The sequence below is a fragment of the Physcomitrium patens genome, chromosome 21, assembly GCF_059467195.1.
Source record: "Physcomitrium patens ecotype Gransden chromosome 21, ASM5946719v1, whole genome shotgun sequence".
In the NCBI taxonomy this organism is placed as follows: Eukaryota; Viridiplantae; Streptophyta; class Bryopsida; order Funariales; family Funariaceae; genus Physcomitrium; species Physcomitrium patens.
In genome coordinates, this window is record NC_143430.1 from 3,030,133 (window position 1) to 3,049,622 (window position 19,490).

Genomic DNA, 19,490 nt, shown 5'->3' on the forward strand with positions numbered 1-19,490 from the left:
ATTCCACAGGTTGAGCACCCCGAATCACACCCTGCTGAAACACATACTCAACCCAAAACTCAAGAGAATCAAGAGCCGCATGCAGCACCACTGGAACCTAAACAACCTGACCTAAAACAAGCACCAGCTCCCGAATCGATCGACGACACTACAGCAGAGCAAGGCGTAACACCAGCAACCATCCAGAAAAACAGTCCAAACCAACCAAATAACTGGAGAGCTTGGATAGCGCAAGCGGAAACCCAAGCGAAAACAACACCAACAAAACTTGAAACCCAGACAACCAAGCCAACTGATCAAGACAATGAAGCACAATATTCTCAGCCGGAAAACCCTCAGACCAACGAAATCCCGGAAGAACCGCAGAAAAATAAAAAAACCGAGGACAAAACAGCTAAACCAGTTACGCCTACCCCTCCCCTTACAACTCCCCCCCAAGCCCAAGAAAATACCGAACCAAAAAAAATCCCCGACACTCCAAACCAAGGCCAACAAACGAAAACGCAAGAACCCGCTACCGCTGGGCGGGTCTGGAAAGAGCATCCCAAAACACAACCAACACAGACCGAAAACCCACCCCATCAAGAAATTCCGTCAACACTAACAAACGCTAAGCAGATCGCTACCCCAATGGTGGAGGAGGCGAAGCAGGCCGAGGTCGTGCCGGAGGTTGCAGAGCCAGAGGCCCCAGTGGCGGAGGCGGCTGCGCCCGAGGCAGCCGTCGCTGAGGAGGTGAAGGAGGCCGAGGCCGCCCCCGAGGTGGCCCCTGAGGTGGAGTCGCGCAAAGTGGAGCTGCCGGTGGCGAGCGAGGAGGTGGTACCAGAGGCTGTACCAGAAGCGGTACCAGAAGCCGTGGCTGAGGCGGAGGTGGCTGCCGCAAGTGCCGAGGTTGAGGAGGAGGCCGCCCCCGCACCCGTGGCGGAGGTGGAGGCCCCCAAGGCGGAGGTGGCTGCCGCAAGTGCCGAGGTTGAGGAGGAGGCCGCCCCCGCACCCGTGGCGGAGGTGGAGGCCCCCAAGGCGAAGGAGGCTGTGGTCGAAGAGGCCCCCGCAGTGGCGGTGGAAGAGGAGGCTGTCGCTGGGGAGGCCGCTGCCCCTGTGGTGGAGGAGGCGAAGGAGGCCGAGGTCGTGCCGGAGGTTGCAGAGCCAGAGGCCCCAGTGGCGGAGGCGGCTGCGCCCGAGGCAGCCGTCGCTGAGGAGGTGGAGGAGGCCGAGGCCGTCCCCGAGGTGGCCCATGAGGTGGAGTCGCGCGAGGTGGAGCTGCCGGTGGCTAGCGAGGAGGTGGTACCAGAGGCTGTACCAGAAGCCGTACCAGAAGCCGTTTCTGAGGCGGAGGTGGCTGCCGCAAGTGCCGAGGTTGAGGAGGACGCCTCCCCCGCATCCGTGGCGGAGGTGGAGGCCCCCAAGGCCGAGGAGGCTGTGGTCGAAGAGGCCCCCACAGTGGCGGTGGAAGAGGAGGCTGCTGCCACTGTGGTTGAGGAGGCGAAGGAGGCCGAGGTCGTGCCGGAGGTTGCAGAGCCAGACGCCCCAGTGGCGGAGGCGGCTGCGCCCGAGGCAGCCGTCGCTGAGGAGGTGGAGGAGGCCGAGGCCGTCCCCGAGGTGGCCCCTGCGGTGGAGTCGCGCGAGGTGGAGCTGCCGGTGGCGAGCGAGGAGGTGGTACCAGAGGCTGTACCAGAAGCGGTACCAGAAGCCGTGGCTGAGGCGGAGGTGGCTGCCGCAAGTGCCGAGGTTGAGGAGGAGGCCGCCCCCGCACCCGTGGCGGAGGTGGAGGCCCCCAAGGCCGAGGAGGCTGTGGTCGAAGAGGCCCCCGCAGTGGCGGTGGAAGAGGAGGCTGCTGCCACTGTGTTGGAGGAGGCGAAGGAGGCCGAGGTCGTGCCGGAGGTTGCAGAGCCAGAGGCCCCAGTGGCGGAGGCGGCTGCGCCCGAGGCAGCCGTCGCTGAGGAGGTGAAGGAGGCCGAGGCCGTCCCCGAGGTGGCCACTGAGGTGGAGTCTCGCGAGGTGGAGCTGCCGGTGGCGAGCGAGGATGTGGTACCAGAGGCTGTACCAGAAGCGGTACCAGAAGCCGTGGCTGAGGCGGAGGTGGCTGCCGCAAGTGCCGAGGTTGAGGAGGAGGCCGCCCCCGCACCCGTGGCGGAGGTGGAGGCCCCCAAGGCCGAGGAGGCTGTTGTCGAAGAGGCCCCCGCAGTGGCGGTGGAAGTGGAGGCTGCTGCCACTGTGGTGGAGGAGGCGAAGGAGGCCGAGGTCGTGCCGGAGGTTGCAGAGCCAGAGGCCCCAGTGGCGGAGGCGGCTGCGCCCGAGGCAGCCGTCGCTGAGGAGGTGAAGGAGGCCGAGGCCGCCCCCGAGGTGGCCCCTGAGGTGGAGTCGCGCGAGGTGGAGCTGCCGGTGGCTAGCGAGGAGGTGGTACCAGAGGCTGTACCAGCAGCCGTACCAGAAGCCGTTTCTGAGGCGGAGGTGGCTGCCGCAAGTGCCGAGGTTGAGGAGGACGCCTCCCCCGCATCCGTGGCGGAGGTGGAGGCCCCCAAAGCCGAGGAGGCTGTGGTCGAAGAGGCCCCCGCAGTGGCGGTGGAAGAGGAGGCTGCTGCCACTGTGGTTGAGGAGGCGAAGGAGGCCGAGGTCGTGCCGGAGGTTGCAGAGCCAGAGGCCCCAGTGGCGGAGGCGGCTGCGCCCGAGGCAGCCGTCGCTGAGGAAGTGGAGGAGGCCGAGGCCGTCCCCGAGGTGGCCCCTGAGGTGGAGTCGCGCGAGGTGGAGCTGCCGGTGGCGAGCGAGGAGGTGGTACCAGAGGCTGTACCAGAAGCGGTACCAGAAGCCGTGGCTGAGGCGGAGGTGGCTGCCGCAAGTGCCGAGGTTGAGGAGGACGCCGCCCCCGCACCCGTGGCGGAGGTGGAGGCCCCCAAGGCCGAGGAGGCTGTGGTCGAAGAGGCCCCCGCAGTGGCGATGGAAGAGGAGGCCGTGGCTGAGGAGGCCGCTGCCCCTGTGGTGGAGGAGGCGAAGGGGGCTGAGGTCGTGCCGGAGGTTGCAGATCTAGAGGCCCCAGTGGCGGAGGCGGCTGCGCCCGAGGCAGCCGTCGCTGAGGAGGTGGAGGAGGCCGAGGCCGTCCCCGAGGTGGCCCCTGAGGTGGAGTCTCGCGAGGTGGAGCTGCCGGTGGCGAGCGAGGATGTGGTACCAGAGGCTGTACCAGAAGCGGTACCAGAAGCCGTGGCTGAGGCGGAGGTGGCTGCCGCAAGTGCCGAGGTTGAGGAGGAGGCCGCCCCCGCACCCGTGGCGGAGGTGGAGGCCCCCAAGGCCGAGGAGGCTGTTGTCGAAGAGGCCCCCGCAGTGGCGGTGGAAGTGGAGGCTGCTGCCACTGTGGTGGAGGAGGCGAAGGAGGCCGAGGTCGTGCCGGAGGTTGCAGAGCCAGAGGCCCCAGTGGCGGAGGCGGCTGCGCCCGAGGCAGCCGTCGCTGAGGAGGTGAAGGAGGCCGAGGCCGCCCCCGAGGTGGCCCCTGAGGTGGAGTCGCGCGAGGTGGAGCTGCCGGTGGCTAGCGAGGAGGTGGTACCAGAGGCTGTACCAGCAGCCGTACCAGAAGCCGTTTCTGAGGCGGAGGTGGCTGCCGCAAGTGCCGAGGTTGAGGAGGACGCCTCCCCCGCATCCGTGGCGGAGGTGGAGGCCCCCAAGGCCGAGGAGGCTGTGGTCGAAGAGGCCCCCGCAGTGGCGGTGGAAGAGGAGGCTGCTGCCACTGTGGTTGAGGTGGCGAAGGAGGCCGAGGTCGTGCCGGAGGTTGCAGAGCCAGAGGCCCCAGTGGCGGAGGCGGCTGCGCCCGAGGCAGCCGTCGCTGAGGAAGTGGAGGAGGCCGAGGCCGTCCCCGAGGTGGCCCCTGAGGTGGAGTCGCGCGAGGTGGAGCTGCCGGTGGCGAGCGAGGAGGTGGTACCAGATGCTGTACCAGAAGCGGTACCAGAAGCCGTGGCTGAGGCGGAGGTGGCTGCCGCAAGTGCCGAGGTTGAGGAGGACGCCGCCCCCGCACCCGTGGCGGAGGTGGAGGCCCCCAAGGCCGAGGAGGCTGTGGTCGAAGAGGCCCCCGCAGTGGCGGTGGAAGAGGAGGCTGCTGCCACTGTGGTTGAGGAGGCGAAGGAGGCCGAGGTCGTGCCGGAGGTTGCAGTGCCAGAGGCCCCAGTGGCGGAGGCGGCTGCGCCCGAGGCAGCCGTCGCTGAGGAGGTGAAGGAGGCCGAGGCCGCCCCCGAGGTGGCCCCTGAGGTGGAGTCGCGCGAGGTGGAGCTGCCAATGGCTAGCGAGGAGGTGGTACCAGAGGCTGTACCAGAAGCCGTGGCTGAGGCGGAGGTAGCTGCCGCAAGTGCCGAGGTTGAGGAGGAGGCCGCCCCCGCACCCGTGGCGGAGGTGGAGGCCCCCAAGGCCGAGGAGGCTGTGGTCGAAGAGGCCCCCGCAGTGGCGGTGGAAGAGGAGGCCGTGGCTGAGGAGGCCGCTGCCCCTGTGGTGGAGGAGGCGAAGGAGGCCGAGGTCGTGCCGGAGGTTGCAGAGCCAGAGGCCCCAGTGGCGGAGGCGGCTGCGCCCGAGGCAGCCGTCGCTGAGGAGGTGGAGGAGGCCGAGGCCGTGCCGGAGGTTGCAGAGCGAGAGGCCCCAGTGGCGGAGGCGGCTGCGCCCGAGGCAGCCGTCGCTGAGGAGGTGAACGAGGGCGAGGCCGCCCCCGAGGTGGCCCCTGAGGTGGAGTCGCGCGAGGTGGAGCTGCCGGTGGCGAGCGAGGAGGTGGTACCAGAGGCTGTACCAGAAGCGGTACCAGAAACCGTGGCTGAGGCGGAGGTGGCTGCCGCAAGTGCCGAAGTTGAGGAGGAGGCCGCCCTCGCACCCGTGGCGGAGGTGGAGTCCCCCAAGGCCGAGGAGGCTGTGGTCGAAGAGGCCCCCGCAGTGGCGGTGGAAGAGGAGGCTGCTGCCACTGTGGTTGAGGAGGCGAAGGAGGCCGAGGTCGTGCCGGAGGTTGCAGAGCCAGAGGCCCCAGTGGCGGAGGCGGCTGCGCCCGAGGCAGCCGTCGCTGAGGAAGTGGAGGAGGCCGAGGCCGTCCCCGAGGTGGCCCCTGAGGTGGAGTCGCGCGAGGTGGAGCTGCCGGTGGCGAGCGAGGAGGTGGTACCAGAGGCTGTACCAGAAGCGGTACCAGAAGCCGTGGCTGAGGCGGAGGTGGCTGCCGCAAGTGCCGAGGTTGAGGAGGACGCCGCCCCCGCACCCGTGGCGGAGGTGGAGGCCCCCAAGGCCGAGGAGGCTGTGGTCGAAGAGGCCCCCGCAGTGGCGATGGAAGAGGAGGCCGTGGCTGAGGAGGCCGCTGCCCCTGTGGTGGAGGAGGCGAAGGGGGCTGAGGTCGTGCCGGAGGTTGCAGATCTAGAGGCCCCAGTGGCGGAGGCGGCTGCGCCCGAGGCAGCCGTCGCTGAGGAGGTGGAGGAGGCCGAGGCCGTCCCCGAGGTGGCCCCTGAGGTGGAGTCTCGCGTGGTGGAGCTGCCGGTGGCGAGCGAGGATGTGGTACCAGAGGCTGTACCAGAAGCGGTACCAGAAGCCGTGGCTGAGGCGGAGGTGGCTGCCGCAAGTGCCGAGGTTGAGGAGGAGGCCGCCCCCGCACCCGTGGCGGAGGTGGAGGCCCCCAAGGCCGAGGAGGCTGTTGTCGAAGAGGCCCCCGCAGTGGCGGTGGAAGTGGAGGCTGCTGCCACTGTGGTGGAGGAGGCGAAGGAGGCCGAGGTCGTGCCGGAGGTTGCAGAGCCAGAGGCCCCAGTGGCGGAGGCGGCTGCGCCCGAGGCAGCCGTCGCTGAGGAGGTGAAGGAGGCCGAGGCCGCCCCCGAGGTGGCCCCTGAGGTGGAGTCGCGCGAGGTGGAGCTGCCGGTGGCTAGCGAGGAGGTGGTACCAGAGGCTGTACCAGCAGCCGTACCAGAAGCCGTTTCTGAGGCGGAGGTGGCTGCCGCAAGTGCCGAGGTTGAGGAGGACGCCTCCCCCGCATCCGTGGCGGAGGTGGAGGCCCCCAAGGCCGAGGAGGCTGTGGTCGAAGAGGCCCCCGCAGTGGCGGTGGAAGAGGAGGCTGCTGCCACTGTGGTTGAGGTGGCGAAGGAGGCCGAGGTCGTGCCGGAGGTTGCAGAGCCAGAGGCCCCAGTGGCGGAGGCGGCTGCGCCCGAGGCAGCCGTCGCTGAGGAAGTGGAGGAGGCCGAGGCCGTCCCCGAGGTGGCCCCTGAGGTGGAGTCGCGCGAGGTGGAGCTGCCGGTGGCGAGCGAGGAGGTGGTACCAGATGCTGTACCAGAAGCGGTACCAGAAGCCGTGGCTGAGGCGGAGGTGGCTGCCGCAAGTGCCGAGGTTGAGGAGGACGCCGCCCCCGCACCCGTGGCGGAGGTGGAGGCCCCCAAGGCCGAGGAGGCTGTGGTCGAAGAGGCCCCCGCAGTGGCGGTGGAAGAGGAGGCTGCTGCCACTGTGGTTGAGGAGGCGAAGGAGGCCGAGGTCGTGCCGGAGGTTGCAGTGCCAGAGGCCCCAGTGGCGGAGGCGGCTGCGCCCGAGGCAGCCGTCGCTGAGGAGGTGAAGGAGGCCGAGGCCGCCCCCGAGGTGGCCCCTGAGGTGGAGTCGCGCGAGGTGGAGCTGCCAATGGCTAGCGAGGAGGTGGTACCAGAGGCTGTACCAGAAGCCGTGGCTGAGGCGGAGGTAGCTGCCGCAAGTGCCGAGGTTGAGGAGGAGGCCGCCCCCGCACCCGTGGCGGAGGTGGAGGCCCCCAAGGCCGAGGAGGCTGTGGTCGAAGAGGCCCCCGCAGTGGCGGTGGAAGAGGAGGCCGTGGCTGAGGAGGCCGCTGCCCCTGTGGTGGAGGAGGCGAAGGAGGCCGAGGTCGTGCCGGAGGTTGCAGAGCCAGAGGCCCCAGTGGCGGAGGCGGCTGCGCCCGAGGCAGCCGTCGCTGAGGAGGTGGAGGAGGCCGAGGCCGTGCCGGAGGTTGCAGAGCGAGAGGCCCCAGTGGCGGAGGCGGCTGCGCCCGAGGCAGCCGTCGCTGAGGAGGTGAACGAGGGCGAGGCCGCCCCCGAGGTGGCCCCTGAGGTGGAGTCGCGCGAGGTGGAGCTGCCGGTGGCGAGCGAGGAGGTGGTACCAGAGGCTGTACCAGAAGCGGTACCAGAAACCGTGGCTGAGGCGGAGGTGGCTGCCGCAAGTGCCGAGGTTGAGGAGGAGGCCGCCCTCGCACCCGTGGCGGAGGTGGAGTCCCCCAAGGCCGAGGAGGCTGTGGTCGAAGAGGCCCCCGCAGTGGCGATGGAAGAGGAGGCCGTGGCTGAGGAGGCCGCTGCCCCTGTGGTGGAGGAGGCGAAGGGGGCTGAGGTCGTGCCGGAGGTTGCAGATCTAGAGGCCCCAGTGGCGGAGGCGGCTGCGCCCGAAGCAGCCGTCGCTGAGGAGGTGGAGGAGGCCGAGGCCGTCCCCGAGGTGGCCCCTGAGGTGGAGTCTCGCGAGGTGGAGCTGCCGGTGGCGAGCGAGGATGTGGTACCAGAGGCTGTACCAGAAGCGGTACCAGAAGCCGTGGCTGAGGCGGAGGTGGCTGCCGCAAGTGCCGAGGTTGAGGAGGAGGCCGCCCCCGCACCCGTGGCGGAGGTGGAGGCCCCCAAGGCCGAGGAGGCTGTTGTCGAAGAGGCCCCCGCAGTGGCGGTGGAAGTGGAGGCTGCTGCCACTGTGGTGGAGGAGGCGAAGGAGGCCGAGGTCGTGCCGGAGGTTGCAGAGCCAGAGGCCCCAGTGGCGGAGGCGGCTGCGCCCGAGGCAGCCGTCGCTGAGGAGGTGAAGGAGGCCGAGGCCGCCCCCGAGGTGGCCCCTGAGGTGGAGTCGCGCGAGGTGGAGCTGCCGGTGGCTAGCGAGGAGGTGGTACCAGAGGCTGTACCAGCAGCCGTACCAGAAGCCGTGTCTGAGGCGGAGGTGGCTGCCGCAAGTGCCGAGGTTGAGGAGGACGCCTCCCCCGCATCCGTGGCGGAGGTGGAGGCCCCCAAGGCCGAGGAGGCTGTGGTCGAAGAGGCCCCCGCAGTGGCGGTGGAAGAGGAGGCTGCTGCCACTGTGGTTGAGGAGGCGAAGGAGGCCGAGGTCGTGCCGGAGGTTGCAGAGCCAGAGGCCCCAGTGGCGGAGGCGGCTGCGCCCGAGGCAGCCGTCGCTGAGGAGGTGGCGGAGGCCGAGGCCGTCCCCGAGGTGGCCCCTGAGGTGGAGTCGCGCGAGGTGGAGCTGCCGGTGGCGAGCGAGGAGGTGGTACCAGAGGCTGTACCAGAAGCGGTACCAGTAGCCGTGGCTGAGGCGGAGGTGGCTGCCGCAAGTGCCGAGGTTGAGGAGGAGGCCGCCCACGCACCCGTGGCGGAGGTGGAGGCCCCCAAGGCCGAGGAGGCTGTGGTCGAAGAGGCCCCCGCAGTGGCGGTGGAAGAGGAGGCTGCTGCCACTGTGGTTGAGGAGGCGAAGGAGGCCGAGGTCGTGCCGGAGGTTGCAGAGCCAGAGGCCCCAGTGGCGGAGGCGGCTGCGCCCGAGGCAGCCGTCGCTGAGGAGGTGAAGGAGGCCGAGGCCGCCCCCGAGGTGGCCCCTGAGGTGGAGTCGCGCGAGGTGGAGCTGCCAATGGCTAGCGAGGAGGTGGTACCAGAGGCTGTACCAGAAGCCGTGGCTGAGGCGGAGGTGGCTGCCGCAAGTGCCGAGGTTGAGGAGGAGGCTGCCCCCGCACCCGTGGCGGAGGTGGAGGCCCCCAAGGCCGAGGAGGCTGTGGTCGAAGAGGCCCCCGCAGTGGCGGTGGAAGAGGAGGCCGTGACTGAGGAGGCCGCTGCCCCTGTGGTGGAGGAGGCGAAGGAGGCCGAGGTCGTGCCGGAGGTTGCAGAGCCAGAGGCCCCAGTGGCGGAGGCGGCTGCGCCTGAGGCAGCCGTCGCTAAGGAGGTGAAGGAGGCCGAGGCCACCCCCGACGTGACCCCAGAGGTGGAGTCGCGCGAGGTGGAGCTGCCGGTGGCGAGCGAGGAGGTGGTACCAGAGGCTGTACCAGAAGCGGTACCAGAAGCCGTGGCTGAGGCGGAGGTTGCTGCCGCAAGTGCCGAGGTTGAGGATGAGGCCGCCCCCGCACCCGTGGCGGAGGTGGAGGCCCCCAAGGCCGAGGAGGCTGTGGTCGAAGAGGCCCCCGCAGTGGCGGTGGAAGAGGAGGCTGCTGCCACTGTGGTTGAGGAGGCGAAGGAGGCCGAGGTCGTGCCGGAGGTTGCAGAGCCAGAGGCCCCAGTGGCGGAGGCGGCTGCGCCCGAGGCAGCCGTCGCTGAGGAGGTGGAGGAGGCCGAGGCCGTCCCCGAGGTGGCCCCTGAGGTGGAGTCGCGCGAGGTGGAGCTGCCGGTGGCGAGCGAGGAGGTGGTACCAGAGGCTGTACCAGAAGCGGTACCAGAAGCCGTGGCTGAGCCGGAGGTGGCTGCCGCAAGTGCCGAGGTTGAGGAGGAGGCCGCCCCCGCACCCGTGGCGGAGGTGGAGGCCCCCAAGGCCGAGGAGGCTGTGGTCGAAGAGGCCCCCGCAGTGGCGGTGGAAGAGGAGGCTGCTGCCACTGTGTTGGAGGAGGCGAGGGAGGCCGAGGTCGTGCCAGAGGTTGCAGAGCCAGAGGCCCCAGTGGCGGAGGCGGCTGCGCCCGAGGCAGCCGTCGCTGAGGATGTGAAGGAGGCCGAGGCCGCCCCCGAGGTGGCCCCTGAGGTGGAGTCGCGCGAGGTGGAGCTGCCAATGGCTAGCGAGGAGGTGGTACCAGAGGCTGTACCAGAAGCCGTTTCTGAGGCGGAGGTGGCTGCCGCAAGTGCCGATGTTGAGGAGGAGGCCGCCCCCTCACCCGTGGCGGAGGTGGAGGCCCCCAAGGCCGAGGAGGCTGTGGTCGAAGAGGCCCCCGCAGTGGCGGTGGAAGAGGAGGCCGTGACTGAGGAGGCCGCTGCCCCTGTGGTGGAGGAGGCGAAGGAGGCCGAGGTCGTGCCGGAGGTTGCAGAGCCAGAGGCCCCTGTGGCGGAGGCGGCTGCGCCCGAGGCAGCCGTCGCTGAGGAGGTGAAGGAGGCCGAGGCCGCCCCCGAGGTGGCCCCTGAGGTGGAGTCGCGCGAGGTGGAGCTGCCGGTGGCGAGCGAGGAGGTGGTACCAGAGGCTGTACCAGAAGCCGTACCAGAAGCCGTTTCTGAGGCGGAGGTGGCTGCCGCAAGTGCCGAGGTTGAGGAGGACGCCGCCCCCGCATCCGTGGCGGAGGTGGAGGCCCCCAAGGCCGAGGAGGCTGTGGTCGAAGAGGCCCCCGCAGTGGCGGTGGAAGAGGAGGCTGCTGCCACTGTGGTTGAGGAGGCGAAGGAGGCCGAGGTCGTGCCGGAGGTTGCAGAGCCAGAGGCCCAAGTGGCGGAGGTGGCTGCGCACGAGGCAGCCGTCGCTGAGGAGTTGGAGGAGGCCGAGGCCGTCCCCGAGGTGGCCCCTGAGGTGGAGTCGCGCGAGGTGGAGCTGCCGGTGGCGAGCGAGGAGGTGGTACTAGAGGCTGTACCAGAAGCGGTACCAGAAACCGTGGCTGAGGCGGAGGTGGCTGCCGCAAGTGCCGAGGTTGAGGAGGAGGCCGCCCCCGCACCCGTGGCGGAGGTGGAGGCCCCCAAGGCCGAGGAGGCTGTGGTCGAAGAGGCCCCCGCAGTGGCGGTGGAAGAGGAGGCCGTGGCTGAGGAGGCCGCTGCCCCTGTGGTGGAGGAGGCGAAGGAGGCCGAGGTCGTGCCGGAGGTTGCAGAGCCAGAGGCACCAGTGGCGGAGGCGGCTGCGCCCGAGGCAGCCGTCGCTGAGGAGGTGGAGGAGGCCGAGGCCGTCCCCGAGGTGGCCCCTGAGGTGGAGTCGCGCAAGGTGGAGCTGCCGGTGGCGAGCGAGGAGGTGGTACCAGAGGCTGTACCAGAAGCGGTACCAGAAGCCGTGGCTGAGGCGGAGGTGGCTGCCGCAAGTGCCGAGGTTGAGGAGGAGGCCGCCCCCGCACCCGTGGCGGAGGTGGAGGCCCCCAAGGCCGAGGAGGCTGTGGTCGAAGAGGCCCCCGCAGTGGCGGTGGAAGAGAAGGCTGCTGCCACTGTGTTAGAGGAGGCGAAGGATGCCGAGGTCGTGCCGGAGGTTGCAGAGCCAGAGGCCCCAGTGGCGGAGGCGGCTGCGCCCGAGGCAACCGTCCCTGAGGAGGTGAACGAGGCCGAGGCCGCCCCCGAGGTGGCCCCTGAGGTGGAGTCGCGCGAGGTGGAGCTGCCAATGGCTAGCGAGGAGGTGGTACCAGTGGCTGTACCAGAAGCCGTACCAGATGCCGTTTCTGAGGCGGAGGTGGCTGCCGCATGTGCCGAGGTTGAGGAGGAGGCCGCCCCCGCACCCGTGGCGGAGGTGGAGGCCCCTAAGGCCGAGGAGGCTGTGGTCGAAGAGGCCCCCGCAGTGGCGGTGGAAGAGGAGGCCGTGACTGAGGAGGCCGCTGCCCCTGTGGTGGAGGAGGCGAAGGAGGCCGAGGTCGTGCCGGAGGTTGCAGAGCCAGAGGCACCAGTGGCGGAGGCGGCTGCGCCCGAGGCAGCCGTCGCTGAGGAGGTGGAGGAGGCCGAGGCCGTCCCCGAGGTGGCCCCTGAGGTGGAGTCGCGCGAGGTGGAGCTGCCGGTGGCGAGCGAGGAGGTGGTACCAGAGGCTGTACCAGAAGCGGTACCAGAAGCCGTGGCTGAGGCGGAGGTGGCTGCCGCAAGTGCCGAGGTTGAGGAGGAGGCCGCCCCCGCACCCGTGGCGGAGGTGGAGGCCCCCAAGGCCGAGGAGGCTGTAGTCGAAGAGGCCCCCGCAGTGGCGGTGGAAGAGAAGGCTGCTGCCACTGTGTTAGAGGAGGCGAAGGAGGCCGAGGTCGTGCCGGAGGTTGCAGAGCCAGAGGCCCCAGTGGCGGAGGCGGCTGCGCCCGAGGCAACCGTCGCTGAGGAGGTGAACGAGGCCGAGGCCGCCCCCGAGTTGGCCCCTGAGGTGGAGTCGCGCGAGGTGGAGCTGCCAATGGCTAGCGAGGAGGTGGTACCAGAGGCTGTACCAGAAGCCGTACCAGATGCCGTTTCTGAGGCGGAGGTGGCTGCCGCATGTGCCGAGGTTGAGGATGAGGCCGCCCCCGCACCCGTGGCGGAGGTGGAGGCCCCTAAGGCCGAGGAGGCTGTGGTCGAAGAGGCCCCCGCAGTGGCGGTGGAAGAGGAGGCCGTGACTGAGGAGGCCGCTGCCCCTGTGGTGGAGGAGGCGAACGAGGCCGAGGTCGTGCCGGAGGTTGCAGAGCCAAAGGCCCCAGCGGCGGAGGCGGCTGCGCCCGAGGCAGCCGTCGCTGAGGAGGTGGAGGAGGCCGAGGCCGTCCCCGAGGTGGCCCCTGAGGTGGAGTCGCGCGAGGTGGAGCTGCCGGTGGCGAGCGAGGAGGTGGTACCAGAGGCTGTACCAGAAGCGGTACCAGAAGCCGTGGCTGTGGCGGAGGTGGCTGCCGCAAGTGCCGAGGTTGAGGAGGAGGCCGCCCCCGCACCCGTGGCGGAGGTGGAGGCCCCCAAGGCCGAGGAGGCTGTGGTCGAAGAGGCCCCCGCAGTGGCGGTGGAAGCGGAGTCCGTGGCTGAGGAGGCCGCTGCCCCTGTGGTCGAGGAGGCGAAGGAGGCTGAGGTCGTGCCGGAGGTTGCAGATCTAGAGGCCCCAGTGGCGGAGGCGGCTGCGCCCGAGGCAGCCGTCGCTGAGGAGATGGAGGAGGCCGAGGCCGTCCCCGAGGTGGCCCCTGAGGTGGAGTCTCGCGAGGTGGAGCTGCCGGTGGCGAGCGAGGAGGTGGTACCAGAGGCTGTACCAGAAGCGGTACCAGAACCCGTGGCTGAGGCGGAGGTGGCTGCCGCAAGTGCCGAGGTTGAGCAGGAGGCCGCCCCCGCACCCGTGGCGGAGTTGGAGGCCCCCAAGGCCGAGGAGGCTGTGGTCGAAGAGGCCCCCGCAGTGGCGGTGGAAGAGGAGGCCGTGGCTGAGGAGGCCGCTGCCCCTGTGGTGGAGGAGGCGAAGGAGGCCGAGGTCGTGCCGGAGGTTGCAGAGCCAGAGGCCCCAGTGGCGGAGGCGGCTGCGCCCGAGGCAGCCGTCGCTGAGGAGGTGGAGGAGGCCGAGGCCGTCCCCGAGGTGGCCCCTGAGGTGGAGTCGCGCGAGGTGGAGCTGCCGGTGGCGAGCGAGGAGGTGGTACCAGAGGCTGTACGAGAAGCGGTACCAGAAGCCGTGGCTGAGGCGGAGGTGGCTGCCGCAAGTGCCGAGGTTGAGGAGGAGGCCGCCCCCGCACCCATGGCGGAGGTGGAGGCCCCCAAGGCGGAGGAGGCTGTGGTCGAAGAGGCCCCCGCAGTGGCGGTGGAAGCGGAGTCCGTGGCTGAGGAGGCCGCTGCCCCTGTGGTGGAGGAGGCGAAGGAGGCTGAGGTCGTGCCGGAGGTTGCAGATCTAGAGGCCCCAGTGGCGGAGGCGGCTGCGCCCGAGGCAGCCGTCGCTGAGGAGGTTGAGGAGGCCGAGGCCGCCCCCGAGGTGGCCCCTGAGGTGGAGTCGCGCGAGGTGGAGCTGCCAATGGCTAGCGAGGAGGTGGTACCAGAGGCTGTACCAGAAGCCGTACCAGATGCCGTTTCTGAGGCGGAGGTGGCTGCCGCAAGTGCCGAGGTTGAGGAGGAGGCCGCCCCCGCACCCGTGGCGGTGGTGGAGGCCCCCAAGGCCGAGGAGGCTGTGGTCGAAGAGGCCCCCGCAGTGGCGGTGGAAGAGGAGGCTGCTGCCACTGTGGTGGAGGAGGCGACGGAGGCCGAGGTCGTGCCGGAGGTTGCAGAGCCAGAGGCCCCAGTGGCGGAGGCGGCTGCGCCCGAGGCAGCCGTCGCTGAGGAGGTGAAGGAGGCCGAGGCCGCCCCCGAGGTGGCCCCTGAGGTGGAGTCGCGCGAGGTGGAGCTGCCTGTGGCGAGCGAGGAGGTGGTACCAGAGGCTGTACCAGAAGCGGTACCAGAAACCGTGGCTGACGCGGAGGTGGCTGCCGCAAGTGCCGAGGTTGAGGAGGAGGCCGCCCCCGCACCCGTGGCGGAGGTGGAGGCCCCCAAGGCCGAGGAGGCTGTGGTCGAAGAGGCCCCCGCAGTGGCGGTGGAAGAGGAGGCTGGTGCGACTGTGTTGGAGGAGGCGAAGGAGGCCGAGGTCGTGCCGGAGGTTGCAGAGCCAGAGGCCCCAGTGGCGGAGGCGGCTGCTCCCGAGGCAGCCGTCGCTGAGGAGGTGAAGGAGGCCGAGGCCGCCCCCGAGGTGGCCCCTGAGGTGGAGTCGCGCGAGGTGGAGCTGCCGGTAGCGAGCGAGGAGGCTGTACTAGAGGCTGTACCAGAAGCGGTACCAGAAACCGTGGCTGAGGCGGAGGTGGCTGCCGCAAGTGCCGAGGTTGAGCAGGAGCCCGCCCCCGCACCCGTGGCGGAGGTGGAGGCCCCCAAGGCCGAGGAGGCTGTGGTCGAAGAGGCCCCCGCAGTGGCGGTGGAAGAGGGGGCCGTGGCTGAGGAGGCTGCTGCCCCTGTGTTGGAGGAGGCGAAGGAGGCCGAGGTCGTGCTGGAGGTTGCAGAGCCAGAGGCCCCAGTGGCGGAGGCGGCTGCGCCCGAGGCAGCCGTCGCTAAGGAGGTGGAGGAGGCCGAGGCCGTCCCCGAGGTGGCCCCTGAGGGGGAGTCGCGCGAGGTGGAGCTGCCGGTGGCAAGCAAGGTGGTGGTACCAGAGGCTGTACCAGAAGCGGTACCAGAAGCCGTGGCTGAGGCGGTGGTGGCTGCCGCAAGTGCCGAGGTTCAGGATGAGGCCGCCCCCGCACCCGTGGCGGAGGTGGAGGCCCCCAAGGCCGAGGAGGCTGTGGTCGAAGAGGCCCCCGCAGTGGCGGTGGAAGAGGAGGCTGCTGCCACTGTGTTGGAGGAGGCGAAGGAGGCCGAGGTCGTGCCGAAGGTTGCAGAGCCAAAGGCCCCAGTGGCGGAGGCGGCTGCGCTCGAGGCAGCCGTCGCTGAGGAGGTGGAGGAGGCCGAGGCCGTCCCCGAGGTGGCCCCTGAGGGCGAGTCGCGCAAGGTGGAGCTGCCGGTGGCGAGCAAGGTGGTGGTACCAGAGGCTGTACCAGAAGCGGTACCAGAAGCCGTGGCTGAGGCGGTGGTGGCTGCCGCAAGTGCCGACGTTGAGGATGAGGCCGCCCCCGCACCCGTGGCGGAGGTGGAGGCCCCCAAGGCCGAGGAGGCTGTGGTCGAAGAGGCCCCCGCAGTGGCGGTGGAAGAGGAGGCTGCTGCCCCTGTGGTGGAGGAGGCGAAGGAGGCCGATGTCGTGCCGGAGGTTGCAGAGCCAGAGGCCCCAGTGGCGGAGGCGGCTGCGCTCGTGGCAGCCGTCGCTGAGGAGGTGGAGGAGGCCGAGGCCGTCCCCGAGGTGGCCCCTAAGGTGGAGTCGCGCGAGGTGGAGCTGCCGGTGGCGAACGAGGAGGTGGTACCAGAGGCTGTACCAGAAGCGGTACCAGAAGCCTTGGCTGAGGCGGAGGTGGCTGCCGCAAGTGCCGAGGTTGAGGAGGAGGCCGCCCCCGCACCCGTGGCGGAGGTGGAGGCCCCCAAGGCCGAGGAGTCTGTGGTCGAAGAGGCCCCCGCAGTGGCGGTGGAAGAGGAGGCTGCTGCCACTGTGGTGGAGGAGGCGAAGGAGGCCGAGGACGTGCCGGAGGTTGCTGAGCCAGATGCCCCAGTGGCGGAGGCGGCTGCGCCCGAGGCAGCCGTCGCTGAGGAGGTGAATGAGGCCGAGGCCGCCCCCGAGGTGGCCCCTGAGGTGGAGTCGCGCGAGGTGGAGCTGCCGGTGGCGAGCGAGGAGGTGGTACCAGAGGCTGTACCAGAAGCGGTACCAGAAACCGTGGCTGAGGCGGAGGTGGCTGCCGCAAGTGCCGAGGTTGAGGAGGAGGCCGCCCCCGCACCCGTGGCGGAGGTGGAGGCCCCCAAGGCCGAGGAGGCTGTGGTCGAAGAGGCCCCCGCAGTGGCGGTGGAAGAGGAGACTGCTACCACTGTGGTGGAGGAGGCGAAGGAGGCCGAGGTCGTGCCGGAGGTTGCTGAGCAGGATGCCCCAGTGGCGGAGGCGGCTGCGCCCGAGGCAGCCGTCGCTGAGGAGGTGAATGAGGCCGAGGCCGCCCCCGAGGTGGCCCCTGAGGTGGAGTCGCGCGAGGTGGAGCTGCCGGTGGCGAGCGAGGAGGTGGTACCAGAGGCTGTACCAGAAGCGGTACCAGAAGCCGTGGCTGAGGCGGAGGTGGCTGCTGCAAGTGCCGAGGTTGAGGAGGAGGCCGCCCCCGCACCCGTGGCGGAGGTGGAGGCCCCCAAGGCGGAGGAGGCTGTGGTCGAAGAGGCCCCCGCAGTGGCGGTAGAAGAGGAGGCTGCTGCCACTGTGGTGGAGGAGGCGAAGGAGGCCAAGGTCGTGCCGGAGGTTGCAGAGCCAGAGGCCCCAGTGGCGGAGGCGGCTGCGCCCGAAGCAGCCGTCTCTGAGGAGGTGAAGGAGGCCAAGGGCGCCCCCGAGGTGGCCCCTGAGGTGGAGTCGCGCGAGGTGGAGCTGCCGGTGGCGAGCGAGGAGGTGGTACCAGAGGCTGTACCAGAAGCGGTACCAGATGCCGTGGCTGAGGCGGAGGTGGCTGCCGCAAGTGCCGAGGTTGAGGAGGAGGCCGCCCCCGCACCCGTGGCGGAGGTGGAGGCCCCGAAGTCGGAGGAGGCTGTGGTCGAAGAGGCCCCCGCAGTGGCGGTGGAAGAGGAGGCCGTTGCTGAGGAGGCCGCTGCCCCTGTGGTGGAGGAGGCGAAGGAGGCCGAGGTCGTGCCGGAGGTTGCAGAGCCAGAGGCCCCAGTGGCGGAGGCGGCTGCGCCCGAGGCAGCCGTCGCTGAGGAGGTGAAGGAGGCCGAGGCCGCCCCCGAGGTGGCCCCTGAGGTGGAGTCGCGCGAGGTGGAGCTGCCGGTGGCGAGCGAGGAGGTGGTACCAGAGGCTGTACCAGAAGCGGTACCAGAAACCGTGGCTGAGGCGGAGGTGGCTGCCGCAAGTGCCGAGGTTGAGGAGGAGGCCGCCCCCGCACCCGTGGCGGAGGTGGAGGCCCCCAAGGCCGAAGAGGCTGTGGTCGAAGAGGCCCCCGCAGTGGCGGTGGACGAGGAGGCTGTCGCTGAGGAGGCCGCTGCCCCTGTGGTGGAGGAGGCGAAGGAGGCCGAGGTCGTGCCGGAGGTTGCAGAGCCAGAGGCCCCAGTGGCGGAGGCCGCTGCGCCCGAGGCAGCCGTCGCTGAGGAGGTGGAGGAGGCCGAGGCCGTCCCCGAGGTGGCCCCTGAGGTGGAGTCGCGCGAGGTGGAGCTGCCGGTGGCGAGCGAGGAGGTGGTACCAGAGGCTGTACAAGAAGCGGTACCAGAAGCCGTGGCTGAGGCGGAGGTGGCTGCCGCAAGTGCCGAGGTTGAGGAGGAGGCCGCCCCCGCACCCGTGGCGGAGGTGGAGGCCCCCAAGGCCGAGGAGGCTGTGGTCGAAGAGGCCCCCGCAGTGGCGGTGGAAGAGGAGGCTGGTGCGACTGTGTTGGAGGAGGCGAAGGAGGCCGAGGTCGTGCCGGAGGTTGCAGAGCCAGAGGCCCCAGTGGCGGAGGCGGCTGCGCCCGAGGCAGCCGTCGCTAAGGAGGTGAAGGAGGCCGAGGCCGCCCCCGAGGTGGCCCCTGAGGTGGAGTCGCGCGAGGTGGAGCTGCCGGTAGGTAGCGAGGAGGTGGTACCAGAGGCTGTACCAGAAACCGTACCAGAAGCCGTTTCTGAGGCGGAGGTGGCTGCCGCAAGTGCCGAGGTTGAGGAGGAGGCCGCCCCCGCACCCGTGGCGGAGGTGGAGGCCCCCAAGGCGGAGGAGGCTGTGGTCGAAGAGGCCCCCGCAGTGGCGGTGGAAGAGGGGGCCGTGGCTGAGGAGGCTGCTGCCCCTGTGGTGGAGGAGGCGAAGGAGGCCGATGTCGTGCCGGAGGTTGCAGAGCCAGAGGCCCCAGTGGCGGAGGCGGCTGCGCTCGTGGCAGCTGTCGCTGAGGAGGTGGAGGAGGCCGAGGCCGTCCCCGAGGTGGCCCCTAAGGTGGAGTCGCGCGAGGTGGAGCTGCGGGTGTCGAGCGAGGAGGTGGTACCAGAGGCTGTACCAGAAGCGGTACCAGAAGCCTTGGATGAGGCGGAGGTGGCTGCCGCGAGTGCCGAGGTTGAGGAGGAGGCCGCCCCCGCACCCGTGGCGGAGGTGGAGGCCCCCAAGGCCGAGGAGTCTGTGGTCGAAGAGGCCCCCGCAGTGGCGGTGGAAGAGGAGGCTGCTGCCACTGTGGTGGAGGAGGCGAAGGAGGCCGAGGTCGTGCCGGAGGTTGTTGAGCCAGATGCCCCAGTGGCGGAGGCGGCTGCGCCCGAGGCAGCCGTCGCTGAGGAGGTGAATGAGGCCGAGGCCACCCCCGAGGTGGCCCCTGAGGTGGAGTCGCGCGAGGTGGAGCTGCCGGTGGCGAGCGAGGAGGTGGTACCAGAGGCTGTACCAGAAGCGGTACCAGAAACCGTGGCTGAGGCGGAGGTGGCTGCCGCAAGTGCCGAGGTTGAGGAGGAGGCCGCCCCCGCACCCGTGGCGGAGGTGGAGGCCCCCAAGGCCGAGGAGGCTGTGGTCGAAGAGGCCCCCGCAGTGGCGGTGGAAGAGGAGACTGCTACCACTGTGGTGGAGGAGGCGAAGGAGGCCGAGGTCGTGCCGGAGGTTGCTGAGCCAGATGCCCCAGTGGCGGAGGCGGCTGCGCCCGAGGCAGCCGTCGCTGAGGAGGTGAATGAGGCCGAGGCCGCCCCCGAGGTGGCCCCTGAGGTGGAGTCGCGCGAGGTGGAGCTGCCGGTGGCGAGCGAGGAGGTGGTACCAGAGGCTGTACCAGAAGCGGTACCAGAAACCGTGGCTGAGGCGGAGGTGGCTGCCGCAAGTGCCGAGGTTGAGGAGGAGGCCGCCCCCGCACCCGTGGCGGAGGTGGAGGCCCCCAAGGCCGAGGAGTCTGTGGTCGAAGAGGCCCCCGCAGTGGCTGTGGAAGAGGAGGCTGCTGCCACTGTGGTGGAGGAGGCGAAGGAGGCCGAGGTCGTGCCGGAGGTTGCTGAGCCAGATGCCCCAGTGGCGGAGGCGGCTGCGCCCGAGGCAGCCGTCGCTGAGGAGGTGAATGAGGCCGAGGCCGCCCCCGAGGTGGCCCCTGAGGTGGAGTCGCGCGAGGTGGAGCTGCCGGTGGCGAGCGAGGAGGTGGTACCAGAGGCTGTACCAGAAGCGGTACCAGAAACTGTGGCTGAGGCGGAGGTGGCTGCCGCAAGTGCCGAGGTTGAGGAGGAGGCCGCCCCCGCACCCGTGGCGGAGGTGGAGGCCCCCAAGGCCGAGGAGGCTGTGGTCGAAGAGGCCCCCGCAGTGGCGGTGGAAGAGGGGGCCGTGGCTGAGGAGGCTGCTACCACTGTGGTGGAGGAGGCGAAGGAGGCCGAGGTCGTGCCGGAGGTTGCAGAGCCAGAGGCCCCAGTGGCGGAGGCGGCTGCGCTCGTGGCAGCTGTCGCTGAGGAGGTGGAGGAGGCCGAGGCCGTCCCCGAGGTGGCCCC

At 70.4% G+C, this 19,490-nt stretch overlaps 1 protein-coding gene across 6 annotated transcripts in view; it reads left to right on the top strand.

Moving 5' to 3' along the window:
• The window catches only part of LOC112274513 (uncharacterized), a 40,230-nt gene that overhangs the window by 3,826 nt on the left and 16,914 nt on the right, over window positions 1-19,490 (top strand). For 3 of the 6 annotated variants that reach the window (XM_090245672.1, XM_090245674.1, XM_090245673.1), the window contains one exon: window positions 1-19,490. This exon is cut by the window's right edge and continues 16,409 nt beyond it. In XM_090245672.1, the coding sequence (XP_090101798.1) occupies window positions 1-19,490 (19,490 nt within the window). The other 3 variants (XM_090245676.1, XM_090245677.1, XM_090245675.1) reach the window with 3 other exon arrangements.